Source organism: Cygnus olor, chromosome 2, assembly GCF_009769625.2.
Source record: "Cygnus olor isolate bCygOlo1 chromosome 2, bCygOlo1.pri.v2, whole genome shotgun sequence".
Lineage (NCBI taxonomy): Eukaryota > Metazoa > Chordata > Aves > Anseriformes > Anatidae > Cygnus > Cygnus olor.
The window spans coordinates 85803039-85823928 of record NC_049170.1 but is presented as its reverse complement, the minus strand read 5'-3'; the positions used below and the strand labels follow the sequence as shown (position 1 = coordinate 85823928).

At 40.1% G+C, this 20890-nt stretch overlaps 2 protein-coding genes across 5 annotated transcripts in view; one reads left to right on the top strand and one right to left on the bottom strand.

Moving 5' to 3' along the window:
* Window positions 1-123: 123 nt before the first annotated feature.
* FASTKD3 (FAST kinase domains 3) lies at window positions 124-8951 on the bottom strand. Of its 3 annotated transcripts, none has more exons than XM_040548255.1 (7): window positions 8843-8951; window positions 7195-8658; window positions 4391-4476; window positions 3624-3786; window positions 3049-3118; window positions 1690-1804; window positions 124-407 (listed from the first exon to the last, which is right to left on the bottom strand). In XM_040548255.1, the coding sequence occupies exons 2-7, from the start codon at window positions 8627-8629 to the stop codon at window positions 309-311; spliced, it is 1968 nt and encodes a 655-aa protein (XP_040404189.1). In that variant the 5' UTR covers window positions 8630-8658; window positions 8843-8951; the 3' UTR covers window positions 124-308. The 3 variants fall into 3 exon arrangements, with proteins under 3 accessions (XP_040404189.1, XP_040404190.1, XP_040404191.1); XM_040548256.1 differs by lacking the exon at window positions 8843-8951 and adding an exon at window positions 8801-8819; XM_040548257.1 differs by lacking the exon at window positions 8843-8951 and having other exon boundaries at window positions 7195-8273; window positions 8460-8783.
* MTRR (5-methyltetrahydrofolate-homocysteine methyltransferase reductase) overlaps window positions 8849-20890 on the top strand; it is a 25425-nt gene continuing 13383 nt past the window's right edge. The window contains exons 1-9 of one of the 2 annotated variants that reach the window (XM_040548254.1): window positions 8849-8954; window positions 9288-9432; window positions 9517-9607; window positions 11123-11309; window positions 14009-14162; window positions 14653-14770; window positions 15823-16195; window positions 17905-18027; window positions 18910-19063. In XM_040548254.1, coding sequence (XP_040404188.1) covers window positions 11166-11309; window positions 14009-14162; window positions 14653-14770; window positions 15823-16195; window positions 17905-18027; window positions 18910-19063 — 1066 coding nt within the window. In that variant the 5' untranslated portion in view covers window positions 8849-8954; window positions 9288-9432; window positions 9517-9607; window positions 11123-11165. Of the gene's footprint in view, window positions 8955-9287; window positions 9455-9516; window positions 9608-11122; window positions 11310-14008; window positions 14163-14652; window positions 14771-15822; window positions 16196-17904; window positions 18028-18909; window positions 19064-20890 lie in introns of both variants that reach the window. The other variant, XM_040548253.1, reaches the window with a different exon arrangement.

Here is a 20890-nt window from a genome sequence, read left to right as displayed (position 1 = left end):
CTTAAATAGCCACACCAGTCTATATAAAGTTGTGAGTTTGAACCAGTGAAAATAAAAGGGAAATGCAGCACTGACTGTTTGAGACTTTCATCTGTCCTGTAAGAAATATTTACACAAAACTTAAGAAAATATGTTGCTCTTTATTACTCTTTACATGTCAATTCTTCCAAATATTGGAAGGTCACACATTCAGAAGCTGAAATCATCTTACGTGGAGTTACTTAGAAAAGAGAATTGCTCTTCCACGCACAATATGTGCACTTCATGGTACAGGAGGTCAAGTTGTGAAGAAGTATTATTCCCAAGTGTCAGCAGCCAAGTCCATATGTGCGAGGAAAGATTTTTTTGTGTAGATATTCTGCCATTTTTCTGCTAGTGTTTAGACTTTCTATCTCAAAAAATGGAACCTGGAAATGAAACCAAAATAACTGCTGGAGATATCCTCTAATAAACAACTGGGTAAGATTAACTTTCATTAAACAGATGGATAATTACACATCAAAAGAAGTTGTACTTTAAAATTAAACATTTAATCCTAAACATATTATTGACCTGCAAAACTTGGAAGAATTACCTGAAGAGAAGTTATTGCAAAGCAAAGAATGATATTCATTACAATTTATACTAAGTTAAATATAAAGTAGTCAGGCTTATGTGGTAAGTGACTGTAAAGGGAAATAGGTATCTGAAAATCTAAAAGTGTTTTGGTCCAAAATATGTTTAGGGATAAAAATATCCCTATTTATTCAACAGGCAAAACAAAGTACGTACCCTGCTTTGTGAAAATTGTATTTATTATACAAAGCAATTCTTTTTTTTTTTAAACTCTTGTTTTTAGACTCCAAATTCATATCTTTTAAAAAAGTATTTAACTGCAAAGCCTGATCCAGGATCCTCTGGATCCTTAGGCAAGTCCAGAGGAGGGCCATGAGGATGATCAGAGGGTTGGAGCACCTCTCCTATGAAGACAGGCTGAGGGAGTTGGGGTTGTTCAGCCTGGAGAAGAGAAGGCTCCAGGGAGACCTCATTGCAGCCTTCCAGTACCTCAAGGGGGCCTACAGAAAAGCTGGGGAGGGACTCCTTGTCAGGGAATGCAGTGTCAGGACGAGGGGGAATGGCTTTAAACTAAAAGAGGGGAGATTTAGATTAGATATAAGGAAGAAATTCTTTACCCAGAGGGTGGTGAGACACTGGCACAGGCTGCCCAGAGAGGCTGTGGATGCCCCATCCCTGGAGGTGTTCAAGGCCAGGCTGGATGGGGCTTTGGGCAACCTGGTCTGGTGGGAGGTGTCCCTGCCCATGGGCAGGGGGTTGCAACTGGGTGATCCTTAATGTCCTTTCCAACCCAAACCGTTCAGTGATTCTATGATCCTACTGAACTCTTAACAAAACATTTTCATTTAAGATTTGAACTGCAATCACTGCAGAGAAGTACGCTTTCAAGCGGCTACTATTTGTACAGGCAGGAAACACTAACTAATCCAAGAAAAAAGAAGGAACTTATGCAACAGACCCCCCAAAAGGCAAAAGTTAGGCAAAAAGAACACAATGTAGAAAGGACAAGATTATACCTGCCATGGGACGTGATTGCAACTACAATTTTAAGTATTATGTAGTAATCATTTTTCACTTGTTTTGTTAGCCATAGTCCACTGGCTCTGGATGCAAACCGCTGTTGCTGGACTTTACCTGCACAACTTTATAACCAAGTAACTGAAGATGCCTCTGTTTGATGGCTTCCTCTCCCAGCAGATTGTGGCTGTTAATGCAGAACCTATTTTGACCATCGACACAGAGGGCAATTCTAAAATCAAGCACAAATATTATATATCAGAAAAAAGTCAATCATTTTAGTCTACACAACTACTGCAGTCCCTAAGGATGAGACAATACCTCCTCTTATTCCCTAACACCTCCTGCAATTAAACATTGTAGGATGGGATTTACCTACTTTAGGCCAATATAAATCACTCAATTTAAAGCTGGGGGACAGGGACTGAAGCTTAGTGAAACAGATCTGAAAAGCCTACTTATATGCTCTAAATAAAAATTACTATACAAGTTAACGATAAGAGTGTGATATTTTTAACACTACTATCAGTAAGCTGTTTTGAATTCTTCTAGTAGCAAAACCGAGCAAAATACTTGTCTCATCTCGAAAACATTTCAGCAGCTAACTTTATTCAACTTATTATGGATCCAAGTTAAACCTGTGCATATGGTTGGCAGCATCATGGACTGCAACTATGCTTTTTCCTATTTGGTTATATAAAATTACATTGACTTAAAACAAAATTTGTTTATCCACTATAAAATACATTTTCAGTAGGTGAAATATATTGTGACTTTATTTAAACATGAAAGCTGTAGTTTTTTAAAAAATTCAAAGCTCGTTTTCAAACATTTAGATTTTTGAAAGCATTTATGTTATTCTGTGAGCCTTGTGAATGTCAAGCTGGAGCAAACATGACCTCTTCATAGAATTTCGCTTTATCCACAGAAGCACAGTTGCAAACACAGCACAGGCAGGTTGCCTAACTTTGTATCTAAGGTTTCTCAAAACAGTCCTTGTTTAACTTGTTTTTAAATACGTATGCATCTTTCGACGCAAATAGTGTCTGTAGCAACCATCCTCGTTACACAGGATCTCTTCGAGAAGAACTTTTATGAACTCAACCTGGTTTAAACTATGCAAAATCTTTTGCTTCTCAGTCAGAATAAAGTTGTTTTTAGTTTGCAAGAAAATTAAGATCAAAATACACGAGTGTAAGTCAAACCAGGATTACTTTGATCATGACTGTCACTGGGTAGAGAGACTAATTGTCTGACAACTTATTGTCACGAGGCAAGACAATAAGGAAAAAGAGATCTCTCATTTTTACAAACTTTGCCCTTTTGCCAAAGGTTTCAGTGTGAAACTTCAACTCTGCTGAGTACAAAATGCAAATGCAAAACTCCAATTAACTTTAATTTTGCTAGGGTTTCACTCTGGATGTTCTTTATCGATGTTCACCAACATTTTAGCCATGGTTTCTTTTATTCTCTTACCGTCTGTGTACCTCCTCACATTGAGCAGCAGGCAAAACAAAGCCTTCTTCATCTACTTTAATCTCAATATCTAGTACAGATGAAAAGATAAGCAAAATTAAAACCCATTTCATGTAACAAACTGCTTACTGTAACTCTCCTGCTCTGGGCTGCCAACCTTTCAGCCCCCCATTTCTCTACTCATCACCAAAGCAGAGAGATCAGGCAATTGCCTCAGTGGCACTGTCTCATTTTGCTTTCACTATAAAAATTGTTTACAGGTTAAGTAAAAGGGGAGCTGACAGTAAAAATAAAGATCATCTGTTAGAAGCTATTTTCAGTGCAGACTGGGTTTGTAAATTCCAAGTAATATTGTAGTTCTTCTCTCTCCTTTCTCTCCTGAGTTTCCTCATTTTCAAACGTCCTACAGTTACCTTTTTATTCCATTTTACTTTTTCCGTATTTGCAGTTAAGAATACATACAAAGGGTATAAAATCAACCTCATTTTATTTTTGGAAAGTAAAGTGAAAACAATAGAGTTTTGACAGTGTAAGTACACATTTCATTATGAAGCTGAAGAACTAATGTTACTTACCAACTATATAGAAATACGGTGTTGATACCTCTGATGCAAAATATATTCTTTTTTTCAGTAAATAAAGTAGTCCAGCCTTCACCCTTTTGAGGAGGTAAAAATCCAGAGAACAGTGAGGAGTGAGAAAGGCCTTTACTTGATACTTTGGAAGGAGTTTGGGACCCTATACAATGACAGAAAACTCAATCAAACTAAAGAAAAAGGGAGATAACCTTTTTGCAATTATATTAATGTACCAAAATGTATTCTGTGCATTTCAAAGCCATGTCTAGGGAGAGACTTATAGTCTTCAGGTATGACCTGCTGGAAAGTTAAAAAACAAACAAACAAGCAAAAAAACCTTCCCCTGTCCCCCTAGAAAAAACACCAAAACATCCCCGTCAAGCTTCCATGCTATCAAGCTGAACGTATCACTCATGAGAAATGCACAAGTGTTTCCATTCCCCTGCAGTAAGGCCAACATCCTAGTGGCTGATTTTTTACGTGCTTCAAGTCAAAAATAAGGGAATAATTGTTTGAAAAGTACTTGGAAATACACAGAATACACTTAGTGCTAGTCAGTTCTGTCAAACATATACATGTATCAGTCAGTCAAACAGACAAATTCTTCATATTTTCACCAAGGAAAAAGCTGTTTAGCTGTTTTGTCCAACTCCAATGTTTTTATGGGAAAGACAGTCCCATATCAATATCAGCTCCTATCAACAGGGCCCTAATGACCGCGCTGCCTCTTGTTAGCATCAGTTCTGATTTTGTATCTACCATACCTCATAAAACGGGCACTCCAGGGTAACGGTTAGAAAAAGTCGGGTTAACTGGGAGGCAACAAATCTGTCCAAACCAGGTGGCTGAGCTGAAACAACAATATTCAAGTTTTCAGGTGAATCTTCAGCAAATCAGGTGAATCTTCAGCAAAGTATCTTCACACATACCATCATGCAGAAGTTAGGAAAAGCAATTCATTTAAACGTGAAGAAAAGCTACTCGATCATTATCATCCTTGATGCTCACCTGAATGAACAGTAAGATCAGTTGTGAAATGATGTATTTAGAAAAATGAGGAAATGATTTACAGAAATACCGTCAACATAAAAAAAAATACAAGCAGTCCTAACCAAGATCTTGCTGTCAGATTCTTTCACACACACACAAAAAAAAGAGGATCTGAGAGATGCAAGATGTTCTCCAGGAAGGAATAAGCTTGAGTTGAAGTCTTGCAGAAAACAGTCCATTTCCTTCTTCCTGCATCCCCTCTCCCCAAGTTACATTCCCAGGATCTCACTGTTTCACTCAGGTTTTTTATCTGAAAGTAGTGGAGAATACTGAATAATTTCTGGAGATTTGTTTACAACTGTATACTTAAGGCATCTTTCACATTAAGTGCAAGGTATTACCATTGAATGGTAAAAAAAATCATGTAGGATAAGGTGCTAATCATGCCAGTTATCTTTTCAAGTTCCTATTCTGAGCTTTAACCACTCTAGTGGAACAGCTTTATACTGACTTGAAAGAACACTCAAAGTAACTGGTACTCTGAGGTTTCTCATCTCCTAAGTCAGCTTGAGAACTTTAAAACACATTCCGGTTTGTAAGAGGGGAGGAACGTCTTCTTCCTAAAAAATAGCCGCTTAAGGTATTTCACATTGAAGAGATTAAAAATGAGTGACCTAAATACCTAAAAACACTTTCAAAACTTGACCTTTTATAGAGTGTTATTAACACAACAATCTTAGCTGAGATCCAGAGAAGGACCACATCAGATTCTAGACTAAAGTACACACCTGCTTCTATTTTGACCCCACCTGAAAAGCTGGACACAATACAGCCTAGCAGAAGGTAAAGGAATAAAGCTGTAGACTCACATGCATGTAATGGACCTTATTTGAATCACAAGGCAAAATTGTATTTCAAAAACACATTGTGTACTTCCAGAGATTTACAAATTCTGTGTCAGAAGTTGTAACATGCTTTTATCAATAACAGTAATTCAAATTCTTTTTGTACCAATGCTACACTTAACTTCTCTCTAACATTTGTATTATTCTCCAGAAAAGTTTAAGGATTTATATATATATATTTTTAAATAAAACAATACAGTTCGTCTACAGCTCCCTCATGAGGGGAGCGGAGGGGCAGGCGCTGAGCTCTGCTCTCTGGGGACAGCGACAGAACCCGAGGGAACGGCATGGAGCTGGGACAGGGGAGGGTCAGGCTGGGGGTCAGGGAAAGGTTCTGCACCCAGAGGGTGGTCGGGCACTGGGACAGGCTCCACAGGGCAGTGGTCACGGCACCGAGCCTGCTGGAGTTCCAGAAGCATTTGGACAACACTCTCAGACACATGGTCTGATTTTTGGGTGGTCCTGCGTGGAGCCAGGAGTTGGACTTGATGATCCTTGTGAGTCCTTTCCAACTGAGGATATTCTATGATTCTACGAACAATTAATTATTTCTGCAGTAATAGGTGAGCTTGCTAGTAACACATTTGCAAGTAAGCTCTGGAGTAGTTATTGTAACTTTTCTAGCATATTATAATTCTGTCCCAAATTTAAAGGCTCTCAGCAGTTCTTCCTGACAATTGTGATCACATACCTTGAGTCAGAGCTTTGGGATAAGTGCTTTGGGCACACAGGAAGATATCCAGATATAAGGCTTATGCAAAGTCAGAGGACTGTATCTTAACGAGACAGGGACTAAAATCTTAAATTTAATCAGTAGTGCACAAGCAGGTGGTAATTCTTTTAGTTCATATCAGCACTACTAGTATTTGAATTGTTTTTTGAAATAGGTCCTTCCTTGGGCTAGCCCCTAGTAAAACACATGAAAGCCAGTTCCAACCCTAAGGAGTATGAGATTTATCCAAAGCTGCAAAGCAGAGGGGTGGCTGCACAATACAGACTAACAGTCAAGTCTCATGAGGCACTATCCAGTGTCCTATCTTTATGCCACATCCCTCATGTGGCAGTCATGCTAACAATTTAGAGAAAAATGAATCCAGAATCACTAAAATATTTTACGTCACTCATGTATCACTCCAAGTATCATCGCATCATCCACTTATCATTAAAAAATCCACCACTTTTGGTCTCGGTTTTGCTGGTTCCATAACCAGTCTCACTAGTCTTTCCAGCCCCATAGCAGCATCGCCTCACTTCAGTGAGAGTATTCACAGGGGTCACTGCATAGGCACAGAATTTTAAACAGACAAAAGTAACATATTTCTCACATATTTCACTGAATAATTTAGCATTTATAACTTGTGTAAGATAAAGGACAACCATAGGGAACAGCACAGGGGCAGTCTTTTTTGAAAAGGCAGAAGGATTATCTGAAATAAAAATTTTCATGGCATTTCAAATCTCTGTATAAATTCTGCTAAATGATACAACTGCAACTGTGATAAGGAAGCAAGAACCTTCAGCCTCCTGATCACTATTCACAAGTCACCTTAATCAGGTCATTGTTGATTTGATGAGATTAGACAGATGCAAGCGATAACAAATGGGTGCTTGACAAGAGACAAACAATATAATAGAGAGAAACAGAACACTGCAGGAGAAACACTGCTCCTTACCTTGAAGATGTTGCAGAAAATAGGGACTAAATATTTTTGGCAGAAAATTTACTGGGTAACGCTGAATAAGGACACACGAGTGCAGCAGGTTCAGCAAGGTGTGAGGCTGAAACTGACTAAAACGAGTATGTAGTACAGTTTCAAGCTTCCTAAACAAGGAAGAAGCGCTTGGAGGAAGATAGTTAAGAGTCCCAAATGGGACAATACACTCAGCAATCTGGCTGGTGGTAAATCTGTCAGCAACAGAAATGAAACATTCTGCCACTGCATCAAAAATAGGCTTAGAAAGGATTGTCTTTTGGCAGCAATACTGCATCACTTTGCTGACTGTTTCAGGACGCATGGTAGAGATGGACTTGGGAACGTGTGTTTCCAGTGCATCTGTAAAACTTTGTTCACGATGTCCAAAGCACAGGAAGGCATCCAGTACATTTACCAACTCATCATCTGTGAAATAAGGAACATGCTTCACAGAATGCTTACAGAGTGCTATGACTAAGGAAACTGCTCGAGTCTGTTGGAGAACCACCAGGGAATTCAGTATTATGCTCATGAAATTTGGGCTTAGCTGGTCAGCTATGGCTAAAGTGGCGCTGTTCATTCTGTTTAGCAAGTCGTGGTATTGTTCCCCTTCCCTGACAGTCGCCTGCAGCATTTTATAAACCATCGTCATTTCCCTAGGAGTCCAGTTCTCAGTGTCTTCTTCCTGTATGTGGTTCACGATTTGTCCCAGCGTTGCACAGCTGGGGCCTTCCAACTCAAGCAAACTCTCTGCGAGAGAGCACTGCTGTTCAACAGCCAGCTGTCTGGTGGCAAGCCGTTCTTCGCTCTCTGAGAGCAAGCTTGCCATCAGCGTGCCCTCCGGATCTATGCGCAGCTTTATCAAAGCCTGCAACGCGTTCAGCAGCCCAGCGTTTGACAGCTTTGAGGCTTCAAATTCAAACTGAAAGCATAATGCCTTGAAGACTTCATTCTCTAGCACTTCTTCAGGGTTTTTCAGGCCGTCAGCATCCACCTCAACTTCAGAAATCCTCTGCAGGGCCCCCGATGCCATAATATCAGACATGACTTCCAGAGAGCTGAGAAATTTAAAAATCTCTTTGGAGGTACTGAGGCTGTTCAACTTCCTGAAAAATACTTGTTCATCCATCCATCTGCCGTCAGCTTTAGGACCGCTCCTGGTGTCCCCACAAAGCTGCACGGTGTCATTAACAGAAAGAGCCTGTACCCGCAGCTGTACGTGGTTTCGTCGACAAAACATATACCTGGTCTTATCCCTGGAGCACAGTTCCCTCATGGCAACGGCGCTGGGGTTTGGGGGCTTGCGCTGCCCACTGACGGAGCTCAAACTTCTGCTGAGGGCCAGCAAAACCTGCCTGCTGGCCGGCGTGCCGGCTGAACAAACACGGATACTCTTCAGGCTGACCAAAGCCATGCTGGCCCGAGCGTGCCCTCAGCAGCCACCTAGGAGGAAACAACAGGCAAGTATCGTCCGGCACGGCAGCGAAACGCCCCCGAAACCCTTCCCGCAGCCCGGGCCGGCAGCCGAGCCGCAGCCCCCTCCCGCCCCGCCTGCTGCTGCTGCTGCTGCTGCTGCTGCTTTTACTGCTTCTATTACTGCTGCTGTTGCCGAGGGCCGGGGCCTCACCTCCGCCGCCATCACGGGCACCGCGGGCTGCCGGGAGCTTCCGCCGCCCTCACGGCGCGGCTCGGCGCGGCCGGGCTCGGTACTGCGGGCGCCGTGCTCGGCCCCTGTACGGGTAGGTCCGTCGCCGCCGGGAATTCGGGAAAATGGCGGTTTTGGGGCAGAAATAGGGGTGAGAGAAAAAGCCTGGTGGCTCCGGGGGGTGGCGGGGCAGCACCGGGCGCTGGGAGCGCTGTGGGGGGCTGTGGTTGCTGCTGGGTTTGCCTTAGTGCGTCAGGCACCGGCCCTCTTCAGGGGCAGCTCTAACCCTGTAAATACAAAATGTATTTCTTTCCGGTGCAATAGGAGGTTTACTATGCGAGTTTAATGATTCTTCTGAAAGAAATTCTGCTTGAGACTCCTTTTGGTGAAGTTTACGTGTCTTTTTGTTTTGGTTGCATGGTGAAAGTTATTACGAACGAGCCTGCATCTGCTGAAAAAATGACATATAAATTGACACGGCTCTGAAGCCACAGGTTCACAGCCCCGTTTGAAGCCCCACAGAAGAGTGTGAGGGTCCTGCAGAGGCATCGTGTGGCCCAAGTGGAAAACTGGTCATCTTTCTCTTTTTCTAAGGTATGAGAAAGAATATAGTAATAAAGAAACACCATTTCACCTTTATTGTTTTTTCTCCACAGCCAGACATTGCCACCTGCTGACAAAGGAACAGTCAGGTTGGAAACACAGCACATGACTGGGACAAACCTCTCTTACTAGAGGGATCTGAGGGTAGTGAAAATGTATTTCGTATAAACCTCCATAATTTCTATGTAGTCAAACGGTAGTATTTCTTTTGTAAAAGGAGGGTGAAAAACAAGTCTGTCAATTATTTTGCTTGCGCATCTTTTTCTGTGCAAATGAAATCAGTTATTTGATTGAATTTAAATATTTTTAGATAAAATAATGTCAATTTAAAGTAAAAAATTGTGCTAGAATATGTAATAGAAAAAATACAATGAAAGCCTTACGTTTTTCTAGTAATTTTGTCTTTCATGGAATTCAGGTGTGGTACAAACACCGTACTCTTAAGAAGCAGTCATTTAATTTTACCACTTTTGATTTAAAAGTGTGCTTTAAAAAAAAACTCAATATCATAATAGCAGATACCTCCCGCAATACTGTGGGGAGAAATATTTTGCCATATGAATATAGTATTCTTTTTCTGTTTTCCCTTGAAGAAACAAGAGAAAAAATGCCTGAAATTATTCTGCTACCGGTCTACATAAATTGATGTGTGTAGCTAGTACACTGAATACCTCATGTAGTTGAATCTGTGGGGGTGCCATAAGTGAAGTACAGCAAACTGGGCCCAAGCACATGAAAAAAAAGTCACAAGTTTGGAACTGAAATGACTGAATTTTCTTTCTAGGTATTTGAGTTCTACTGCAGCTCCCTAGCAGTAACAAAACACAGGCAGAAGATTAATTTGTAATACATGCACGAGAGATGTTTTAATTGTCTCTCTCATTCACTGCTTCTTGAAGTTGACTTTTTATCTTCTGTGTCAAAATCATAAAAGCTTGAATGAGAGAATTTTTATGGGACAGGCAGATGAATAAAGATGTGCATCTCATTCCTCCTCCTTCTTGCAAGACTTTGGGAAGGAGTGGAATTTTACACTACAGAAGATTTCTCTAAGACTTATTTCTCATTTCAAGAAAAAATATCAAAAACAAGCTCTGTAGTTGTATAAGAAGCTCCTTCTTGGAACATGGAATGAAAATAAAGCCTGCGTTTAAAAACGTAGACATAGAGAATGACATACAAGAGCATTCAGGTAAAAAATGCCAATTTCAAACAAGAAGAAATTAAGAATTAAAAACATTGATCAAATGTTGTAGTTTGATGTCACCAAATCTATGTATTTTGTTACTTTCAAATGCATCTCAGAAAGCTGACTAAAGCAGTCAGTGACTTAAAATGGAAAATAAAACTTAGGTGATAAAAATAATATTTTCATGATTTTTTTCTCTATTGCATTGCTTGGAGACTAGGTTCTTAGCTTGGTATACTGCAATAATATTGCAATATCAAGGCAGTACAGCACACTTAACTGAATCTTTCATACCCTGGCCTGCAAAGCCTAGTTGTGAGAAAAGGCTTCTCTTCAGAGTAGATGCCCTATTTCCAAGTTAAGCATCACTGCTATCCTTTTAAAGTATCTCTTTTTAATCTAATAAACAAAGCAAAATCTTGCTGTTCTGCATGTAGTAAATTCGCCTCTTTTCTTTTTTTCCCCTGCAGTGTCTTAAAAAAATAAAATTAAAAAAGTACCCTGTTTTGGAAAATGTGCTGTGATTTAAAAAGGAGGTTTTTGCTCCTCTATGCAACACAAAAAGGGCAGGCAAAAGCCATAGCTGAGGAAATATGGCTGCAAGCAGGTGCCCGCGGATTTGAAGCTGATATGCACTGTATAAGTGAAACGGACAAGGTGAGATACTCCATCCTGTTTTGAAAAATAGTTATTTAAGAGCTGCATTTTTCTTCATGTGCTTGAGTGGTGGCTGTTAATAACAGTGAAGTCTGAGCACATTTATCTACCTAAAATACGTCATCTATTTTTAAATTTGCAGGTTTTATGAATCAATAACTGGGATCGGTACTCATGATAGCCTTCTGCCAAATCTTTCTGATGATTTTTCTTACTAGAACAGTAAATGAGTATACGTGGTCTCTGTTTCTAACATCAGCACAGTGACTTCTTGAAAGCTAATTATGTGTGCAGTACTGAATGAATTCAGTATTCACTGGTCAACTTTCCTGTCAGTAGAAATGATTATTCAGGTTTTCTTTTTTACTGTTCTTGTTATGTTGGGGTCCTGTGTTCTATCTATCATCTTGACCTTTTCTTGGGCTTTGTTGAGTTATTTAGCATATGGGCTCACTCCATTTCACGCTGGATATGCTCAAGATATGTTCTAGAAAAATAAAAAGCTTGGCTGGAGCAAGGAAGCGGCTTTTTATTATTCAGACTTATGCTCCTGTTATTCAGGAGTATAACTCCTGAATATTATACTCCTGAGAACTCAGTAACTCCTGAGTATTATACTCCTGTTATTCAGGAGTATAGGTCTGAAAGTGTTAGTGTCTGTAACTAAAAGCACTGTGGACTCTTAATTCCTTTCATAAAGTAGGTCCTCAAAAAAAACTTAAAAAGGCAAACAAACAGAACTTGACAGCCAGGTATTTCAAATAAGGTAAGGAGAAATATCACCTAAAAGAGATTTTTTTTTTTCATGCATTGGAAAATTTGAGAAGCTTATAAAAATATTTTTGTTCTATTTTAGCAAGTTGCTTTCTTGGGGACACAGTTTGTTTTGTAGCTGGACATCTGCTTTTGAATGAATGTTCTCCGAGTATGTAGCAAAGTTTTACCAGGAGACTTAACACTGCGTTAAGGGAACGCTGCAGCAGGGAACATGGAGATTCTCCTTATATTCTTCCATTTAATTTCTTCTGTATTTGACAGCTTTGGAGATTAGTTTCAGGAAGGCAGCAGACAGAGTATTTCTAGCCCTGTTAGTGGCCTGCACTTGAATAAATCTAGCTTGTCAAATTTGGCAAGACAACTCAGAGCGGGGAGTTATTGATGGGGTATAAAGATGCACTGAATTGAGACTGTGAGAATTAAGCACTGAGGAAAAAAATCTACAGCTTTACAGATTTCATTGCTTAAGCTTTTCCTTTGTCTTCACTGTAAATAAAGAGAACTTACAGAAGTGTAGGTGTAATTAGAGAAGGGAAGGCAGGATGACAATTTACATGAGCAAGTACTTGCTTGAGTTGTGTGACCTCTTGTGAATTCCTCTGAGTAAGTTAGACCTGACAGCTTATTCCACAACCTGCATAGTTCAAAGAGGTGTGTGTGTGCATGAGGTCAGGAAGTGAGATGCTTCTGTTTTGTCCATACTAGTCAGTTAGAAGGCCCGGCCCTTCTTTATGCATTTCTTGGGTATTTCTCTTAAACTCTTCACGTTTGCTAAGGAGAATGTAGTGGAGCAAGCGAGAATTTAGTGAATTAATCATAACTCTTCTAATACACCAGCTTTTCTTTTGAAGCTTTTATCTTTTTTTTTTCCCATGGGACACAATTTTATGTAACATTTTTGTGATACCAGAAGGCCCTTGCATTTTGTACTTGAAGAATTTACTTTTATTAGTTAATGCAATAGTCACCTGTGGCAGTGCACTGAAGTTCTTGTACTTATTAAATTAGCTGTGAAAGCTCTGCAAATCCAAGTTACTGGAAGCTGAGGAATTAGTGCGTACTTGGAGTTTGCTTGAACTTGTAAAAGACAAAACTGTTTTGGAATGTCCCTGGACCGCACCTCACTGAAGTCTGGCAGAGTACTTGAGAAATGTCCTTGCATGCTTATTCATGCTTCCTCTTCTGCTTCTCTAGACCCCTGCTGTTGGACACTACCACAGGCAGGATGCTGTTTGAGGTGGCAATTTAAGTTGCTCCTTGCAACTGTTCCTAGGCTCTTCAGGAATGTTGTGGAAAACAATGACAACAGCAAAACCACTTGATAATGTGTTTCTTTGTGAACCTAACCTTTCTGGATTTCAGATGTAAAGGGCAACCTCCACATGCCTTGAGAAGGAGATAAAATTCGAGTGATTTATTAAGTGAAACGTTTAGAATAAAACTCAGACCCTGAAGTTTTGAAGTTCAGTCCTGACACTGCCTGAAACAATTAAATAGTATTTCTTGCAGTCTTTGTGTATATTTTCTCATATTTCTACTGTTTTATTGGAGTGCTGGGAGTGAGTTTAAACTGAAACCAACATGGAGTAGTTGGAGGAGATCGAGTCGCTTCTTATGGCAAAGGGGAGGCTAAGGAGTAACCTAGTGGTTCACATGCTTTCTAGTAGTCAGACTATCATTTTTCTTCTGTTCATGTGGTTCTGTACTTTAGATTAATAAACAAAGTTGCAAACAAGATTACAGTTTGCATCCACAAAAGAACTTGTAAGTACATGAAAGTGTTTCTGTGGTTTAATACAGGTAAAATGAGATTAAATGCTTTTCTGTGTACCTTTGGGAAAAGGAAAAGAGGAAAATAATATGCAAGGCCACAAATACGTATCAAGTGGTGCCTTATAACTTGCTTGTTCTGTTCATTGTAGTATAACTTGGAAGGAGAAAAGGATCCTGTAGTTATTGTTATTTCCACTACTGGTACTGGAGACCCACCAGACACTGCCCGCAAGTTCGTTAAGAAAATTCAGGATAAGAACTTGCCACCTGATCATTTCGCACACCTCCAGTATGGATTGTTAGGTGATGTAGTGTTTTGTATATTATTGCATATAACGTACATACATAACACACGTCCATAAATATAATTTCTTTTGATAATCACTTCACTTTTGATATCAGCTTCACTCTATTTCTAATTATTTCAGCTCCTTGCATTTTCCTGTAAGAATGGTCAGTGTTTTCTTTTAAAGCCCCTATCTAAAGCGGCATTATTCTGAAGTGTTAAATTTTTAAAGCAAAGTATTGTCGAGTAAATTCTACATCTTAGATTTGTGAAGGACGCACAACTTTTTCAACAGTGCTTTGGGACAAGCACAGATTTTCTTTCTTTTCTTTCTTTTCCGTTCAAGTCATAAAAGTGTTGTCATTGCATGCGTTTAGATGTATCAGGTTATCCTGCTTGCCTGCAAGAAAATCTTGTATTTTAATTTTAGATCTTTATTAGGTCTTTGTCTGTGTAGCCTGTGTGGCTGGCTAACTGACATGATTTCTCTTTCCTTGTATTTGCTAGGGCTGGGAGATTCAGAGTACACGTTCTTTTGTAATGGTGGAAAGACAGTAGACCGACGACTTCAAGAACTTGGTGCCCAGCACTTCTACGATACGGGATTAGCAGATGATTGTGTAGGGTAAGAACTGAATGAGTTTTGCATCTTGGATAAACAAAATCCATCATTAGATATGATTTTTGCTAAATGCTTTGAACTCTTTGAAATCAACTGAATCTGATAACTCAGTGCTTCCTAGGCATGATTCCTAACTGAACCTATGCTATTTCAGTCTTAATTGCAATTAAATGGAACTGCATTTTTAAAGTCTGAGCAAGTGTCTGTAATGCCTGTAAAAATGGATGGCATTCAGCAGTTTTAGAAATTAAGTAATTTGGAATAAATAGAGGCTTTTTAAAATTTTGTCCAAGATTACTGAAGTAAATAAAAGTGGTTCCATAGCATGTGTACAGTGGGGCTTCTTTAGGCAAACCCTAAAATATTTTTTAATGTTTTCTTCATTTTGTGTAAAACAGCCTTTTCTTGTAAAGGAATTATATAAGAAGTTTTTTAAATTAACCATAGAAGAATAATGTAAGAGAACAACTCCCTTTCTATTCTGTTATTCTTTCTGGCCAGTAGGCTGCAGTCTTGGCTTGCTTGTTTTGAAGTACAGATTATAATAGTTCTGTTCATGATGACACAAGACAATTGAACACAAACGTTGCCTTAAAACTTTTATCTTGTGTTCTAAAATAGTAAAAAATGGAACGTTGTATTGTAAGATACTGATGTTGCTGTTACACAGTGAAAAGTTTCAGGTTTTGCTATTATCCTTTCTGTTATGAAGTTCAGCATTAGAAAATAAAAATGAGAAACTGGAAAGTAAGCCTCTTATATACTGCAGACTCCATAAATTTACATAGCATTAATAATTAAATGCAAATACTTGATTTAACAAGTTGTTTTAATAACAGCTGCAAATATATATAAAAAAGAAAATAAATGGTGTATTTTTTTCTTTTTTAACTTTTTTTCTCTTTTCAACATTTATAAATTAACAGTCCAGAAAGTCACAATGAGACCATTCCTCTTTACCCTCTTTCTCTCTCCCCTTTTTTCTCTCTCTCTCTCTCTCTCTCTCTCTCTCGCTCTGTTTTCTTTTTCTCTTTTTTCTTCTCTTTCCTCCCCAGGTTAGAACTAGTGGTTGATCCTTGGATTGATGGACTTTGGCTTGCCCTCAAGAAAGTGTTTCTATTGCAGAAAGAGAAAGAAGGCATGAGCAACGATGTTAGTGCTACTTCTAGCGCTGTCTCAGCAGCCGCACTTGTTGGGCATGAACTAAACTTAAGCCCAGAAATACAGAACCTGAAACTAGAAGATGAGGGAGATGCAAGTTCCGATGTTTCATCGCAGAAACCGGTTGACATCAATCTTCTTGCTTCAGCTAGAGATACAGAACCTTCACTTGTTCACTCTGTCCCTCCCATCTCTCAGGCTGCTCTTAATATCCCTGTCTTGCCACAACAGTATATAGAGGTGCAGTTTCAGGACACCCATGGTCAGGTAAGGAATTTTGAAGTTTGAATGATGAAAATCTCTTGTCCTGGCAGGATAATGAGCTCAAAAGAACAAATGGATACATATCTACAGGATATACATCCCTGAACACGGGAATTTTATTAATTGTAAGTGAAAAGTCCATTTATATGGTAAGAATGTACTCCTTAACCATATGAGTTAAGGACACTGATGTTAAAGTATAGAATCGTAGAATATCCTGAGTTGGAAGGGACCCACAGGGATCATCAAGTCCAACTCCTGGCTCCACGCAGGACCACCCGAAAATCCAACCCTATGTCTGAGAGCATTGTCCAAACGCTTCTTGAACTCCGGCAGGCTCAGTGCCGTGACCACTGCCCTGGGGAGCCTGTCCCAGTGCCCGACCACCCTCTGAGTGCAGCACCTTTCCCTAACCCCCAGCCTGACCCTCCCCTGTCCCAGCTCCATGCCGTTCCCTCGGGTCCTGTCTCTGTCCCCAGAGAGCAGAGCTCAGTGCCTGCCCCTCCGCTCCCCTCGTGAGGGAGCTGCAGGCTGCCATGAGGCCTCCCCTCAGTCTGCTGTAAGCTGAATTTAACTAAATAATAATTTGATAAAGGAATGGCACTGCAGTGCTGTGAATGGAAGAATTAAAATCATCAGTATTCAATTCATTTGTTATAAATAAATAATCCATCATGTTCAGACAGTGAAAATGCCTTCCTATGGAAAGGAGTATAGTACAACCTCAGTTCAAATTTTTAGTATTTGCAGAATGCCATGAGAGGGTGTAAAATTCTTCCAAAATACCGCTGCATTTTTAGTAACTTAAACTTGTACATATGTGATCATAATTTTGCTCTTGCAAACGCAGTGTGCACTGCAGATCAAAAGTCAGTGTGCTTTCATTATGAAACCATGTAGAACCAAGTCCTGCTGTACAAAGAAAAGAATTAGCATAAGCTAATGATCATTTCCAGTTGGTAAATTTAGTGTTCAGAATGAACTGGAAAGTGTGACTCAAACTTTTCTGATTGCTTGCCAAAGGACAGATGTTTTGGTTATCTCCTCAAGGGAGCGGTGAAGGCTGGCTGCCATGTAAGGGACAGGGAGACAGTAGCTGAACGTGGTAACAGCCAAGAGGGCAGGGGCCCTGTTCCCCAGCACTCAAGCAATGCCAACCAAGAGATGGCAGCTGGGATCAGCCAAAAGTGCAGATTATCAGGCAAGTCTGTGGGAATGAGGCAGATCTGAGGCCGAGCTGTTGAGTTAAACGATGCAAATTACTGAAATGTAGATCTGTGATTTAGAGCTTCCCTTTGGGTGCAGACTAACACTCAGGTTGAAAGCGGTGCTAACATCACTTAAAAAGAGGGGCTGGTCACTAACCCGTAAAATGAAATTGGCTGTTTTTAAGATGGCTTGATAAAGGAAACGATTAACTTCATTTTATAATAACTTAGGCCCATTGGGCTGTTAAAGCTTATGGACCTTTTAATAGTTGAATATATGCCTTGTACTACTTAGATACGATTTTTAAAAATGTAGAACAAAACCCTCTGCGTGTGTGTGTATAGATACAGAAGATGCATGTTTTTCCTCCTCATTTTCTGGAATTGTTTTCTAAGATTGTTTCAAAAAAAAAAAGTGCCAACAGTAATTCCTGTATATTATACTAAGCTGTTTTTCAGCTACTTTGCATTTTTTAATGTAAGTTTTCACGTCCCCTTTTTCAGAATCCACATCCGTCCTCACTGATTTCAGAGGGAACAACCTTCAAAGTGCCAGTTACAAAAGCAGTCCAGCTCACTAGAGAAGATGCGATAAAAACTGCATTGCTTTTAGAACTCAATATTGCAGTAAGTTAGTGGTGGCTTTTTTCTTTAAGTGGGCAAAAATGTAGGGTAAAGAGCATGTGTGTTATGCATAATAACTGGGGGAAAAAGATTTGATGGCTTAAAAAGAAAAAAAGAATTCCCTCTAGAACAGGATGATGTCAGCTTAGGCTGGTTCACTTTTTAAGTGCAAAGCCTGATTTGTTCACTGAAAGACATGGCTCCAAAGAAGCCAGAACTTTACAGAAGTTGTACATTCAATACCATATCCATGGAATAACCATGGATATGGTATTGAATTAAATATGCAACCTACAAAATACTCAGAAACTCTGTATAGTAAACTGTGGTTATTCCTTCTGGTAGGTAATCTACACAAGTAGTAATTTGACTAGTATAAGCAAGATGTAAGAATCCTTAGTTCATTATCTTGGAGCTTTTGAGATCTGCTTCATCCTCTAGAATTCATTTGTTCTGACTTCTTAACATAGTATTTAAACCGTTAACTTCTGTTACCCTAGATGTATTCTGTATAAGGACTTTATTTCTCTGTTCTTCTCAAACCAGAAAACAAAGTACATCAGTAGTTAATGATGTGGGCTGATTGTATAACACCTCCTGTTAATGAGTAATTTTTTTTCTGTTTAGACTGCTCAGTGGCTTTTATTAAAGTGTGTACAAATATTTAAACCAGATGAGGAAAAGTTTTTCTAATCGGTAGTTAAACCAGCAAGGAAAACATGAGTATTAGTTTCTGATATCATCCAGACAGAGTCCTAGCACAGAGCAAAAAAAAACGTACCTCATGCGACTGTGATAGCAGGAAGATTGCTGTTAGGCATAGGGATGCTGTTGTCTTTGGTTTATCCTGCAATTTTGTGGAAATGATTTCATATTTTTAAACAGAATACAGCCTTTGACTACCAACCTGGAGATGCCTTCTGTGTAATATGTCCCAACAATGTCAATGAGGTGGAAGAACTTCTTCACATCTTGGGACTTTCTCAAAGAGGAGAGTGCTTTGTTTGTGTAAAGGTTAAGCAGGACACTAAAAAGAAAGGTAAGGTGTGATGCACTGGTCATGAATGAGTGTTTCTTTCTGTGTTAGTAGTAGTTGGTATGCATATTTCTCAACATTTTTCAGTTCAGTACTGGAACACAGCTGTCATTTTGTAGAGGCATTTCAGAAGTCAGAGATATGTTGGCAAGTGAGGACACAAAATGCTGCTGCTTGTTTTTACTGCAGATGAGTTAACTTACAAATGGGAACTTTAGTCTGCTATTGGGGTTCCTCTGTGCTCCTTCTTGTTTGTGGAGATATGCTTAAGGGTTTATAACCTAACATTTCTAAGTAAAATTTCTCCCTGTACAGCATTTCACATTCATCTGCCTTACATCCTGGGAGGGCTGCACTCTCAGAGCAGAAGACTTAGTGCTGCTGCAAGGTGCCTTTTAAGGGGCTTGTTGCCCTATGTGTATCCGTTTTACGGAGTCTTTATGGTCTCACTCAGAAAGGGTAGCTACAGGTTCAAGGTATGCCCATGTGCTGCCAACTGAACCTGGCAGAATTCCTATCCTCTTGCCGTGCAGTTGGTGTCGTAATGGTGCTGCTGAGTTGTGCCTTCAGTTCTGCAGGATGGGGTAGGGTTCGAAACTTTTACTCTAGTCCATGGGTAAATCGGTTCCCATTGAAAGATTCCCTGGATCATTGAGAGCTGTACAAATTGTCCTTTAAGTATGAGATGTAAATACCCCGTTTCTGGCCTTGGTCAGTAACACAGTTGTTAATGAGGTAGGTTTATACGGCAGTCCAAGTCATACCATTTCTATCCACTGTCCCCATGTAAGGCTTGTTACAGTGTAGAGGGTACATGAAAGCTCTGGTGGTTGCAGGGGTTAGGTTTCGTGCTCCAGTAACTGACCTCTGGGGGTCACCAGTTGGGTTTGGTGCAGTGTAAGGTGCTGGTCCCTGTGCTGGGGATGAGCCCAGTGTCTGCAGAGACGATCCGGCTGTTATCCAGCCTCTTGGTGCTGGTTCCCCTCCCCCTGCATCCTACCTCTTGGGGAGCCTGTTTGCACTTGTTCCTTTCCAGCAGACACCCCTTCCAAAACAAAAAGAGTTCCAGGAAAGTACCAGCTTTTTAACAGAGATCTTCCTTCAGATCAGGGCTGCTCTTGTGCACCCCCAATCTCTAGACAGGGTCACCTAGTCCAGGGCCCCCAGACACCTTGCCACAGGCAAGCAGCAAGAGGTCGGGTGTGGTGGAGGGATTCCTCAGGTATTCTGTTTGCATTATTTACACTTTTAAAGAGTCAAGTACAGCTTCAGAGGAAACAGTTGGAGGAGGCAGGGGAGGGCTAAAAGCATCAGATCTCCATAGGAAGGTGGGCTTGAAATTTGGTCCCCCCCGAAAGCTAATTTTTCAGAACAAATTGGAGCCTTGCTACCTGGCTGCATAAAACTTGAATCTCTGTAAGTTGAGGGCATGTTCAAAGTGAGTCTCCTTCACTAGGCACAAAGACATGCTCTTCCCTGTCTGCCCACAGTAGCTCCCTTTCTTTGCAATCATTGATGTTGCAGGAAGGGTGTAAAGCTGTCCGACTAGGGCATTTTGAGTTCATGAGTGTCAGAGCACTTTGTGTGTGGAACAGAGGCTGTGTAGCCAAGTGAACATAGCTTTGCTTCCTGATTTCCCTTGTATAACAAGATCTAACTGTCCTTCCTTGGCAAGATCGAGAAACGCCAGTAAAATAATGGTTTTAAATATTGAATATGAGTGGTCTCATCCTAAATGTCAATAATCCAGGTGCTTGCATCTCTGAGTGCTTAATACAGCACAAGTCAGGAAAAAAGATGAAACTAAGACATAATTTATTACCCGTTTTT